At 52.1% G+C, this 13,556-nt stretch overlaps 2 protein-coding genes across 8 annotated transcripts in view; both read left to right on the forward strand.

The window, feature by feature from the left end:
- The window catches only part of NRBP2 (nuclear receptor binding protein 2), a 55,459-nt gene extending 48,653 nt beyond the window's left edge, over positions 1-6,806 (forward strand). For both annotated transcript variants that reach the window (XM_039527403.1, XM_039527402.1), the window contains exons 16-18: positions 1,297-1,360; positions 4,156-4,211; positions 5,510-6,806. In XM_039527403.1, coding sequence (XP_039383337.1) covers positions 1,297-1,360; positions 4,156-4,211; positions 5,510-5,578 — 189 coding nt within the window. In that variant the 3' untranslated portion in view covers positions 5,579-6,806. The remainder of the gene's footprint in view (positions 1-1,296; positions 1,361-4,155; positions 4,212-5,509) is intronic.
- A 4,127-nt stretch (positions 6,807-10,933) lies between these two features.
- Positions 10,934-13,556, forward strand: part of PUF60 (poly(U) binding splicing factor 60) — a 47,275-nt gene continuing 44,652 nt past the window's right edge. For 2 of the 6 annotated variants that reach the window (XM_039527394.1, XM_039527395.1), the window contains exon 1: positions 10,934-11,083. In XM_039527394.1, coding sequence (XP_039383328.1) covers positions 10,949-11,083 — 135 coding nt within the window. In that variant the 5' untranslated portion in view covers positions 10,934-10,948. Of the gene's footprint in view, positions 11,084-11,292; positions 11,428-13,556 lie in introns of those variants that run through there. The other 4 variants (XM_039527398.1, XM_039527401.1, XM_039527399.1 and 1 more) reach the window with 3 other exon arrangements.

Here is a 13,556-nt window from a genome sequence, read left to right on the forward strand (position 1 = left end):
ATACTGGATCAGAGCAAAGGTCCATCTAGCCCAGTATCCTGTCTTCCGACAGTGGCCAATGTCAGGTGCCCCAGAGGGAATGAACAGAACAGGGAATCATCAAGTGATCCATCCCGTTGTCCATTCCCAGCATCTGGCAAACAGAGGCTAGGGACCCCATGTGTTTTGTGGGGGCTGGGTGCCCCCATGGTGCCATATAAATCAGTACTTGTCATAGGTCTAACACTGGCTGCAGCGTCTCTCCGTTCTGCTTGGCCAAGTTGTGTAGTCACACAGGGGCTAATATTAGCTAATAGGCCATGACCAAAGGGGGTTGGTAAATGGCCAGGGACGACACTGGGGGATGCTGGGACTAGAGTTGGGTCTCCTCTGATCTGGAAGAGGAGAGCATAAGTTGCAGATGCTACTTAATGGGGCAGAGTTGTGACCAGCAAAGTCAGAGAAATGCAGGGGCCTAGGGAGAGCTGAGCCTTGGGCATGGAATAACAGCCTGAGACTCAGACAGTGCTCCTGGGGTGCGGGGAGATGCCTGGGAAGATGGACACGGAGAGAGACTTGGGGGTTGCGGGCAGCAAATCAGACTTGAGTCTGCCATGCGGTACGGCAGTACAAAGTCCAGTAGGAGTGTGGATATGGCTCCCTCTTCTCCAGGGTCCCATGGAGACCCCAGCTGGGATCCTGCATTCAGCTCCAGGTCCCTCAATCTCAGATATCTCTCCTAGAACAAGGATGGGGGTGATTCCTCTGCTGTGGTGCAAGTGTGCCTGGGATCCCTTGTTCATCTCTTGGGGGTTCTGTGATTCCAAAGGGACAGGATCATGATTTGAGAGGTCTCCTTTAGAAAGAGGGAGCTGTATCCAGGATCTGGTGATTTTGATCTGTGGCTCTTTTATCATTGCAAGGACAATAATGACACTAGGGCTTGTTCTATTCAGCTAACATTCTCCTGAGGGATCCTTGGAGGGATCCTGAGCCCTTTATCCTCTGTGAGGAACTCCCAGAGCATTCACTGCAGCCTGGAGTGAGGTCGGAGAGGGAAAGACTTGGGATTGTTGCACTGGGCGGGGTGACTCTGACCCTACCCTTCTCCCAATGTAATGTAACATTTTATCTGTGATAGAGGAAAGGGCACATTCATTCCAGGCAGGGCATTCAAAGGGCAGTCTGACCGGCTACCCGCGATCTCCTGCACCAGCACTACCCGCTACCCTCTGGTGCTGGCTGAAGGAGCTGCACTTTCCTCTCCTAAGGAGAAGCTGATGCTCTTTTCTAATATGCTCTCTCTTCCTGCTGCAGCTCACGCTCTTGCTAACCCTGGAGGACAAGCTGCACCGACAGTTAAGCTACGACCTGCTGCCAAGTAGGTTTATTTATAATTACCATTTCCTATTATTGACCTAGTAGTCGTGCCTGAGGGCCCTGAGCAGGGTTGGGCCCCCCTGGCACAAGGCCATGCTCAGACTTACAGGAGGACGTGGTCCTTACTCCAAAGAGCTCACAGGCTGTTTACAACCAGGTTTCCCTTCCTCTCTGTACTGGAGGAGGCAGCCTGAACCCTGCTAGCCAGGTGCAGGGTCCTGCCCACCTGTGTCCCCAGAGCAGTGGGTGTCCGGAGCTCACAGCCTTTGGGAGCATAGTGGAATGGCCATTAGGAACATTCATAGAATCATAGAATCTCAGGGTTGGAAGGGACCTCAGGAGGTATCTAGTCCCACCCCCTGCTCAAAGCAGGACCAACCCCAACTAAATCATCCCAGCCAGGGCTTTGTCAAGCCTGACCTTAAAAACCTCTAAGGAAGGAGATTCCACCACCTCCCTAGGTAACTCATTCACATTATCCTGATTAGAATTTCACTTCTGCACCCCAGTATTAACTATTAACCAAGGTTTGTAACCTGTCCTTTAAATCGGCTTCGGTACCCAATGACTGGAAGTTAGCTAATGTAACACCAATATTTAAAAAGGGCTCTAGGGGTGATCCTGGCAATTACAGACCGGTAAGTCTAACGTCGGTACCGGGCAAATTAGTTGAAACAATAGTAAAGAATAAAATTGTCAGACACATAGAAAAACATAAACTCTTGAGCAATAGTCAACATGGTTTCTGTAAAGGGAAATCATGTCTTACTAATCTATTAGAGTTCTTTGAAGGGGTCAACAAACATGTGGACAAGGGGGATCCGGTGGACATAGTGTACTTAGATTTCCAGAAAGCCTTTGACAAGGTCCCTCACCAAAGGCTCTTACGTAAATTAAGCTGTCATGGGATAAAAGGAAAGGTCCTTTCATGGATTGAGAACTGGTTAAAGGACAGGGAACAAAGGGTAGGAATTAATGGTAAATTCTCAGAATGGAGAGGGGTAACTAGTGGTGTTCCCCAAGGGTCAGTCCTAGGACCAATCCTATTCAATTTATTCATAAATGATCTGGAGAAAGGGGTAAACAGTGAGGTGGCAAAGTTTGCAGATGACACTAAACTACTCAAGATAGTTAAGACCAAAGCAGATTGTGAAGAACTTCAAAAAGATCTCACAAAACTAAGTGATTGGGCAACAAAATGGCAAATGAAATTTAATGTGGATAAATGTAAAGTAATGCACATTGGAAAAAATAACCCCAACTATACATACAACATGATGGGGGCTAATTTAGCTACAACGAATCAGGAAAAAGATCTTGGAGTCATCGTGGATAGTTCTCTGAAGATGTCCACGCAGTGTGCAGAGGCGGTCAAAAAAGCAAACAGGATGTTAGGAATCATTAAAAAGGGGATAGAGAATAAAACTGAGAATATATTATTGCCCTTATATAAATCCATGGTACGCCCACATCTCGAATACTGTGTACAGATGTGGTCTCCTCACCTCAAAAAAGATATTCTAGCACTAGAAAAGGTTCAGAAAAGAGCAACTAAAATGATTAGGGGTTTAGAGAGGGTCCCATATGAGGAAAGATTAAAGAGGCTAGGACTCTTCAGTTTGGAAAAGAGAAGACTAAGGGGGGACATGATAGAGGTATATAAAATCATGAGTGATGTTGAGAAAGTGGATAAGGAAAAGTTATTTACTTATTCCCATAATACAAGAACTAGGGGTCACCAAATGAAATTAATAGGCAGCAGGTTTAAAACAAATAACAGGAAGTTCTTCACGCAGCGCACAGTCAACTTGTGGAACTCCTTACCTGAGGAGGTTGTGAAGGCTAGGACTATAACAATGTTTAAAAGGGGACTGGATAAATTCATGGTGGCTAAGTCCATAAATGGCTATTAGCCAGGATGGGTAAGAATGGTGTCCCTAGCCTCTGTTCGTCAGAGGATGGAGATGGATGGCAGGAGAGAGATCACTTGATCATTGCCTGTTAGGTTCACTCCCTCAGGGGCACCTGGCATTGGCCACTGTCGGTAGACAGATACTGGGCTAGATGGACCTTTGGTCTGACCCGGTACGGCCTTTCTTATGTTCTTATGTTCTTAGTACTGTGACACCTGTCAAGAGAAGAGGAAGTAGGTAGTTTCTCCGCTGAGACAGCAGCCTTTTTCTGCAGCTTTAGTAAAGGGGAAAAGTCCATGGCTGAGTGATGAGCTGCCCTTGTATGGTGTGAAAGTTCCTGGCCATTCATCCTGGCTCTGCTGCAGAGCCCAGAGGTGGTTCTCTTCAGAGCATGCCCAGTCCCAGCCCGACTCATGGGGAAGACAGGAGCCCTCTGGAGGAAAGTGCATCCATCTTTATCTAGCGCCCTGGAGTCAGAGTTCTTTATCTGGCCTCACAGACAGCCGAAAAGCCCAGGGCCAGGGATCTCCCTGCACAGGGCTTGGTATCATAAAAGGCCCTTTTTGGTTTCTGAGCCAAAATGAGCCAAGAATGTCAAAAGGGCGTTCTGCTGAGATGGCCACACTTTGCCTGGTCTGGGAGTGGAACCTGGCAAAGCTCATTCCAACCGGCACTTGGCGTGAGGCCCACTCGGTGCTCACCTACACACTCTGTCTGCCCCATAGTCGCATGGGCTGGTGCTCAGCCAGCCCTAGGCTCACTCCATCTGTGTCCCCAAAGCCAAATGTGTCAGCAAAAGCTTCCAGCTGGGCTGTGTGCCAGGAGAGGTGCTCTCTGGAGCTGCATTAATTTCCTGTTCTCACAGTTAACCCTGTTTCTGCAGCTGACAGTTCCAAGGGCTTGGCCTCAGAGCTGGTGCACTACGGATTCATTCATGAGGTGAGCCTCCTCCCTTCTCCTTTAGAATCTGCGCGGCTCCCTCGGGCAGGGATCTGCTGCCAATATATTAACACAGTACTCTCTAATTCTCCACAACACCCTATGCCTCAGGGGCATGAGGGCTGCCGAGGGGGAGGACCTGGGCCTGGGGAGTCCACTCACTTATTTTCCTATATAAGCAAGCTTGTTCTTATGACTGTGATCAGGGTCAGACAGGGGCAGTTTATGGTTGCATGATGAACCCACTACTTTTTACCACCCTGACACTCTTTGCCTATCTGCTTTGCTCAGGCCTCGCCCCAGGCTGCTCCAATGACAGGAGTAGCCACATTATCATGGCATGAGTCACACAGTAAGTGGGACCAAATTTAAAAATTATTCTGGAGTATGAAACCAGAAGAGCTGCCTAGATCAAAGAGCCCAGATGAGACTCTCTGCCACCTCCTGCCTCCCCCAGAGAAGCACCCAAGCCTGCTGCTGCTCCAAACAGCAGTCACTGACCTACACTGCAGCTTTCTACCTGGCCAGAAGATGGAATCAATTCCCTCACCATCAAACTTGTGCACAGCACATTTCTCTTCAGTGGCCCCAGAGCTAGGGAGGGCCCAGCTAGTTCAGCAGTCCAGAGCCAGGGGAATGCAGAGGCTTCGAGTAGCAGAGCAGCCTGGAGGAAGCCTGGCTAGGAGGAAGCAGACACACTTATTTTTGCCAAAAAATGGTGTCGCGTTTTGGCCATGAGTTGGGAATTTGGAAACCGTAAGTGAAGTCTGGGAGAATTCCTCAGTCTGAATCCTGACCCTACCCAATCAGTTAGTCAGTTCCTTTGACAAACAGCTTTATCTGCTGGGCACTTGCAAGATGGTGCATTTATACTTCGTTCCTGGACGAGCATTTCTGGAAAATACGTGGCTCCTGGTACAATCTGTTGATTCGAAAGTCAAACAATTTCCTGTTAAGAAGCAGAGAGAAAAGTCTTTCACAAGCTGGTGATTTTGTGGGTGTCGTGGTGTGTGTGACCCTCTGCGGCAGGGAAATTAACCAATCCTTCCTTCACTTGGGTAGGAGAATGTTACCACGAGGCTCCTGGCAATCCAATGACCCCTCTACAGCATCAGTTGCTCTGCTTACCTTACCTTTGTCTCTCTGGATCTCCACAGCCCTGTACATCTGCAGTCATGCTCACCAGGTCTTCTCTTCTCCTTGCTAACATAGAGACATGAGGTGATAGTGAGGATTAGATGCAGGGAGTGCTCTCAGCTACACCAAGCCTAATTAACCTGCTGATTCCTTTCTCCTAGGATGACTGTGAAATGCTGGCCAACTTCCTAGAAAATGCTTTTCACAAGCACCGGTCTCCTCCCTTGTGAGTCACCCCGATAAGTTCTGGGCAGACAGGTGCCCCCAAAGGAGGATGGGAACTGTCCCAGGCCAGAAGGAACTGTAGGGCTCTTGATCAGGCTTTCCGCTGCAGAGGTGACCTTGCTATTTGTTCCTGGCTGTATCTCTACTGTCCATCCAGCCTGTGATTCAGAATGAAAATGGCAAGAAGAGAAAAGACCAGCAAACATGAGGCATTACCAGGAACCCGCCAAGAATGTGCTCTCTAGTCTCCACTTCTGAAGGAGGCCAGGGCGAGCGGTGAGGTGGTTTTAGGAGTGGAGGATCATGCAGGAAGCTTTTGGTTGGCAGGGTTTTTGAAGATGCAAGAGCCCACAATTGGTAAATTTACCTCTGGGAGCAAGAAGCACCTTCCCTGTGGGCACTGGGGGCCATCACTTTGCTTCCTCAGCTGGAAGTGGTTACAGCAGGGGGTGAAAGAGTGGGGGGAAGTGCAGGTTTGGGAGGATCTTGAGCAGTTTCCTGTCTGCCATATTCCACCCCTTTTCCAGGCCTGATTCCTCCTGCTCTGCTGGATTCCCCCAGGGCAAAGGATCCATTGCAATGCCTTATAATAAGAACTGGACTCCCTCTGCTAGGCTGAGGAGAGGACATTGTGAGCTTGACTGAAAGGACATGGGAAGAAATTTCAGGAATCCAGAACCATCAGGTGGTTCATAAAATATGGACCAACAGAACCACCACTGGTGCTGAGCACAGCCTCTGTCATTTCAGTTAGTGAATTTTTGGAAGGCCAAGAGACAAAGTCCTAGGGAAAAGCCTTGATGTCTCTTCCCTGTTTCTCCTGTGAAATGTGGAATTTCCATCATTAGACGGGAGAATGGGGGCAAATATAGCTGCTGATTTGTCAAGTTCAAGATTGGTGTATTATGCAAATAGGAATTGTGTATCAACCGCTGTGCCATGCTGCTCTGCCTGCACCTTGCTGCTCTGGGTGTACTGTTCACACTATGCCATATGAGCCATACTGCACTGACTGTATCATGCTATGCTGACTTTCTTACACTGTGCCTGATTCCCTGTCTAGTACTGGCTGTGTATGCTTTGCCATGCAGCACAGACTTTATCATGGTATGCTGGGTTTGCCGTGCTAAGCTGCTTTGCCAAGCTGTCCTGGCTGTTTAATTATGTGGGTTTTCCAAGTTGTGCTAACTTTGCAGATACAGACATTTCAATAAATCAGTTGAAAAGAACAAACCCCATCACAAACCATAACTGAGTGACCCACTTGGGGTCTTTGTGGATTGTTTACTCTCCCCATTACACAAAGAAGGGGTAAAGTAGCTTCCTCCATGTCCAACTGGCTTATCCAGAGTCAGGTACACTGAAATGCTGAACAGATTAGGTGGAGAAACATTCTCCTAATGCTCGGTTCAGTGGGGCTTCTCACTCTTTCTGCTTATGCCAGGACAAGTCTGGGCTTGAGTCTATGGAAATGCTGAAAGCTTTCTTTGTGCTGTGCTTGCTTCATGTCCCTGATGGAGCAGTTAGCTCTAGTTCAGCTCCTAGGTTTTCCCCTTGCTGATTTCTTTGTATAACTAACAAGTTACAGCTTGATTTCTCTAGAGAATTTTCCTGCCAGTGACTTTGCTGTGTTCTGCAGTGGTGTATTCATTCACTAACCTCTACACAATTCCTAGAGTACATGATGCATTAGGCAAGGACGATCTTAGGTTGAGGAATGAAGCCCCACACCCTGAAAGAGCTCCAGCTTGTAAAACAAAACAAAACACTGCAGTCTGTCTGCTCAGCACCAAGGATTGTTGTGTTTTTTTCCTCAACACACACCCCCCTCCTCCAAAGTATTTTTTTCTGGCAGAAGAACTCATTAAAAAAATCGAGTGCAAAACAAGCCAAAGGGCTTATAATCCATATCTTAGGTACTTATATGGCCCCCATCCATTTAGTAGCCGAGTGCCTCACACTCTTTAAATACAATGCTATGTGATTCACCTTTGTGAGCCTGTATCTCATTCTGTAAGTGTGAAAAGGCACACGGCCAAAAGGGAAAGCTTCCAATTCTGTATTAACTGACTAATTAAGTCTGCCACTCTTTTGCATCTGCTTTCCAATTTATTGTATTTCATGCTCACATGAACACTATACCAGGATTCACAAGACTATAACAGGGTTCAAAAAAGAACTAGATAAGTTCATAGAGGATAGGTCCATTAGCCAGGATGGGCAAGAATGGTGTCCCTAGCCTGTTTGCCAGAAGCTGGGAATGAACAACAGGGGATGAATCACTTGATGATTCCCTGCTCTGTTCATTCCCTTTGGGGCACCTGGCATTGGTCACTGTCAGAATTCAGGATACTGGGCTAGATGGACCTTTGGTCTGACCCACTGTGGCTGTTCTTATGTTCACATACAAGATGCTGAGCTGATTGGTCTCTTCAAAATTAAAAGACAAATCTGAATTTTGATCTTCTACCATTTTGCCACAATTAATTGTGACCCAACTTCTTCTGCAAAAATAGATTTTAGGTAGATTTGTAGATTATAAAGTCATATGCAATCATATAGCCCAGTGGTTCCCAAACTGTGAGCTGTGGCACGCAGTCTCAGGTGGTCTGCCATCATGGGCGGAGTTTCAGGGGGCAGGGAGGAGGAGCTGCAACACCAGGCACTTTGTGCATCCAGGTCAGTTTCTTTATGTGGGCTGAGTAAGGGGAGGTCAGGAGAACAGCTCCTGATGCCTCACAGCACAGCCCATGTGGGGAAACTGACCTGGAGACACAGAGAAACTGTAAAAGCAGCAAAGAGTCCTGTGGCACCTTATAGACTAACAGACGTGTTGGAGCATGAGCTTTCGTGGGTGAATACCCACTTCGTCGGATGCATGAGAACCTGGCATCACCACTCACCCGCCCTCGCCCCTGAGACCCACAGGGGGCAGGAAAAACAGAAGAATGTTCTGGGAGGGCAAGTGGCAATGCCCAGGGCTCTGTTCATCCTGGTCAGTTTCCTCAGTCTCCAAGCTCAGGGAGTTGTAGTTCTTGGTGGCTGCAACCCACTGGGTGCTGATGGGCATTGCCTGGCCCGCCTCAGCATGCGCACAGCAACACGGAGCGGAGCCACTCTCATGGTGCCACCTAGAGGAGGTAGCTAGGGACTATGCACAGGTGCGGGGGGGTGGGGTAGCTCAGTACATAGACGGGTCTCACAGCAACAGCATTCCCTTGAACACAACCCCTCCTGACACCCTCGGCTACATCCCTTTCTGGCACACAGCCCCAGGCTATCCCCCTGCCCGCACACAGCTCCTAGCTACCCCCCCTCCTCCCACACCAAGTTACCCCCTGCCCACACCATGAGGTATGCCCCAGCTGCACCCTGAGCTACCCCCTCACTCACACCCAGCCCCTAGTAAGCCCCTTCCCTGCACCCTGACCTACTCCCCGCTTGCACCCAGCTCCTAGCAACCCTGAGCTACCCCCTCCCTGCACCCTGAGCTGCCCCCTGCCCCCACAGCCCCTAGCCACCCCCTCCCTGCACCCTGAGCTGCCCCTGCACCCAGCCCCTAGCTACCCCCACCCGCGCAGCCCCCTCCCTGCACCCTGAGCTGCCCTCCCCACACAGCCCCTAGCCACCCCTCCCTGCACCCTGAGCTACCCCGCCCCACACAGCCCCTAATTACCCTCCCTGCACCCTGAGCTGCCCCTGCCCCACAACCCCTAGCCACCCCTCCCTGCACCCTGAGCTGCCCTCCCCACAGCCCTTAGCCACCCCTCCCTGCACCCTGAGCTGCCCCTGCCCCCACAGCCCCTAGCGACCCCCTCCTGCACCCTGAGCTGCCCCTGCCCCCACAGCCCCTAGCCACCCCTCCCTGCACCCTGAGCTGCCCCTGCCCCCACACAGCCCCTAGCTACCCTCCCTGCACCCTGAGCTGCCCCTGCACCCAGCCCCTAGCCACCCCTCCCTGCACCCTGAGCTACCCCCACCCCACACAGCCCCTAGCCACCCCTCCTGCATCCTGAGCTACCCCCTGCCCCACACAGCCCCTAATTACCCCCTCCCTGCACCCTGAGCTGCCCCCTCCCCACACAGCCCCAAGCAACCCCCTCCCTGCCCCCTGAGCTACCCCACCCGCACAGCCCCTCGCTGCCCCCTGCACCCTGAGCTGCCCCCCACCCGCACAGCCCCTCGCCGCCCCCTCCCTGCACCCTGAGCTGCCCCCTGCCCTCACACAGCCCCTAATGACCCCCTCCCTGCACCCTGAGCTGCCCCCTCCCCCACAGCCCTTAGCCACCCCCTCCCTGCACCCTGAGCTGCCCCCTGCCCCCACACACAGTCCCTAGCCACCCCTCCCTGCACCCTGAGCTGCCCCCGCCCCACACAGCCCCTAGCTACCCCCTCCTGCACCCTGAGCTGCCCCTGCCCCCACACACAGTCCCTAGCCACCCCTCCCTGCACCCTGAGCTGCCCCCGCCCCACACACAGCCCCTAGCAACCTGAGCTGCCCCCTGCCCCACAGCCCCGAGCAACCCCTCCTGCACCCTGAGCAGCTCCCCCTGCCCACACAGCCCCTAGCCACCCCTCCCTGCACCCTGAGCTGCCCCCTCCCACACAGCCCCTAGCCACCCCTCCCTGCACCCTGAGCTGCCCCCTGCCCCCACACAGCCCCTAGCCACCCCTCCTGCACCCTGAGCTGCCCCTGCCCCACACAGCCCCTAGCCACCTCCCTGCACCCTGAGCTGCCCCCTGCCCCACACAGCCCCTAGCCACCCCTCCCTGCACCCTGAGCTGCCCCTGCCCCCACACACAGCCCCTAGCCACCCCTCCCTGCACCCTGAGCTGCCCCCTGCCCCACACAGCCCCTAGCCACCCCTCCCTGCACCCTGAGCTGCCCCTGCCCCCACACAGCCCCTAGCCACCCCTCCCTGCACCCTGAGCTGCCCCCTGCCCCCACAGCCCCTAGCCACCCCTCCCTGCACCCTGAGCTGCCCCTGCCCCCACAACCCCTAGCCACCCCCTCCCTGCACCCTGAGCTGCCCCCCCACCCGCACAGCCCCTCGCTGCCCCCCCTGCACCCTGAGCTGCCCCCTGCCCCCACACAGCCCCTAGCCACCCCCTCCCCGCACCCTGAGCTGCCTCGCTGCTCTCCGGGCCGAGCCGAACACCCCCACGTTAACCGCGGCAGGCGCCTCCACCCCCCAGTCACGGGACCGGGACCCGGCCCTGGCCCCTCTCACATCCCGTCCGAGCTGGGGGGAGGCGGGGCTTCTCACTAGCTTTGCCCCCGCCCCCTCGGAAATAGCGGGCGGAGCCAGAGAGCCAGGCCCCGCCCCTTCAGGCAGCGAGGCAGTTCTCGCGAGAGTTCCTGCCTAAAGCGGCCGATGGTAAGATCCCGCGAGAATTCCCCTAAGCTCCGCGCAGGCGCTGACCTTTCGCGAGATTCCCGCCGAGGAGGAGGAGGCGACGGGGCCCAGGGCCGGCTGGACAAGATGGCGACGACGACGACTATCACCCTGGTGAGTGGGCCCTTCTCCGCGCGGGGGCGGCCCCGGGGACCCCCTGCGGCTCCCGGCGGCGGCAGCGTGGGGAGCGGGCCGGGCCGAGCCCCCTTGGGGCCGTTTGAGCCCTGTCCCCCCGCCGAGCCTGGCGGGACGGGGCGGGGCGCAGGCTGCAGGCCCCGCAGCGCCGCTTCGGTTCTCAGCCCGCGGGCGCCTCCTGCGGCGCCCGGCCCGGCCCGGCCCGAGGGTGAAACAGCCGCGTTCCGCCCGGCCGGCCGCGGGGCTCGGGAGCCAGCACGTGCTGGGCGCCTGGGTGCGATCTGGTCCCTGGGCCGCTGGGGTTTCGCTGCGACCTGGCCCCGGTACAAGTCTCCGCGCCACGGGCGGGGGGGGGGTAAGGAAAACTACCCGGGAGGCTCGTGCTCAAACCGGGGTTGTGGGGAGCACCGCTGACCTCACTGGGCCGTTGTAACGGCCAGAAGCTACGAAGCGGCCCCGCCGTCCGCAGCAGCAGACGGTGCCTATTTGGTGACGGGTGAAACCGTGGCAGAATTAGCTCAGTTCGGTGAGAACTGTGACGGGCTTTACCGCCTCTTTTAAAGGAGTCCTGCTCCTCACTGTGGTCTCATTGTAACACCACAGAGTGTTTCTGCCTTGTGGGCTCGAGTGAGTGACTTATTTATTACCTGAGTGTCTTTTGGAGAATGGTGCCAAAATGATGGCTTGTCGCTGCCGTTAAGGAGTTACTCAAAGCCCTTTGTTCTCCATTTTGTAGCCACACTTGGAAGAGGTTTAGTTTCATGTTTATCTAGGAGGAGGTTCTGTTTGGAGACTCCATGGTCCTTTTCTCCAGCAACCTCAGAAGATGGCAAGAATACTGCCTAGTGATAATATACAGTAGAGAAGTGTACCAGTGCAGTCATCCCTAGAGCGTACAGTATGTCAGAGGCTCTGTGTAGAGTTTGGGGCTTCTGCGGTGTGCTCCGCATTGTGAAATGTCAGGAGGAAAGCTGCAGAATTTGTGAAATGTAAACATAGCAGGGAAGAAGTGTATGCTGTTGGGATAACTAATAGGGAGGAAATTGTGCTTCCTTCTTCTGGCTCTGCTCCTAAAAAGAAAAAAATGGGGTCTAAAGATAATTCCTATTCTGTGTGGTTGCTATTTCATTGGGGTTTTCCCTTAATTGAACTTTTTTCTGAATGTGTTTTCATTAATTTTACACCGCTGCATAAGTCTTAATTTTCTTCAAAATACATGAGGTACTAGGCATCAGTATTCACCCTTTTCACTATTGTTTTCATAGTTGTCACATTGTCTGTGTCAGTATTCTACAAAGATACCTTCCCTTATATGTGGTGGCCTCTTAATTTTCTCTTTGCTGTTTAATTCACTTTCTGCAGATACTTCATATTGGGAGCTTAGCAGTGGTGTCCTATTGAAATCAGAATGGAACATGGCAACGTGCCTGGAACATTGGGCAACACTGGAGGCATGTGTGGCCAGATGTCCCTGGCATGTTGAGTAGTAGAGAAGCAATTAATGACTAGGTAGTTCCCAGGCAGTAATCGTTTTACAGTACTCTGCTGTTCTTCCGTTTTCTGCAGGTGTTATGTGGGGAGAAGAGACAAATTACTTGATTGTGTTTTCTCCTTGTCCTGTCACCAAAAGGTGCAGCAGAGTTAGTGGCTAAGTTCTTAGTAACTCATTGTGCTATTTGCAAACAGCACTGGCATGATCCTGTATATATTAGAACACACCCCAAAATAAGAGACCCAGAAGGGGGGAGGTGACTTTTTTCCAGAACAGAAGTCTAGATAAGAGGCATGAGAGAAGCAAAGATGGAAATGTACTGCTCAGTTTTAGGGTGGCTGTTTTGAGCTTCTTTTTGTGAATAGTGATTGGATATTTAGAATGGCATCCAAAAGAAATTCTGAATAAAATGTTCCTTATACAGACTTTAGAATTCTGCACCTCACTGTTAGTGTATGAGCTCTTCCAACAAGACCAAAATAAAATAGAAGCCTTACATATCTGCTCTTTATTTTGCTTTCTTTTCTTTGAAGTGGACCATGATAGTGGGACGAGCATTCTGCCCAAGCATTGGCTTGGGTCCATTGGTGGGGAAAGACATCAAGGAATCTGACAGAAGTGCACCATAGACTTTTGGTTGACTGAAGAACAGCTTTGGGACCATAGCAGTGCAGAATCACTTAATTTTGAGTACTTGTGGTACCTTAGAGACTAACAAATTTATTTGAGCATAAGCTTTTGTGGGCTAGAATGTATATATATCATCTTACCATATGTTCCATACAGAGGACGTGAAAAAGTGGAAGTAGCCATACTAACTGTAAGAGGCTAGCTAATTAAGGTGAGCTATTATCAGCAGGAGAAAAAAAACGTTTGTAGTGATAATCAAGATGGCCAATTTTAGACAAAAAGAACAGGAGGACTTGTGGCACCTTAGAGACTAACAAATTTATTTCAGCA

Source organism: Mauremys reevesii, linkage group 2, assembly GCF_016161935.1.
Source record: "Mauremys reevesii isolate NIE-2019 linkage group 2, ASM1616193v1, whole genome shotgun sequence".
NCBI lineage: Eukaryota > Metazoa > Chordata > Testudines > Geoemydidae > Mauremys > Mauremys reevesii.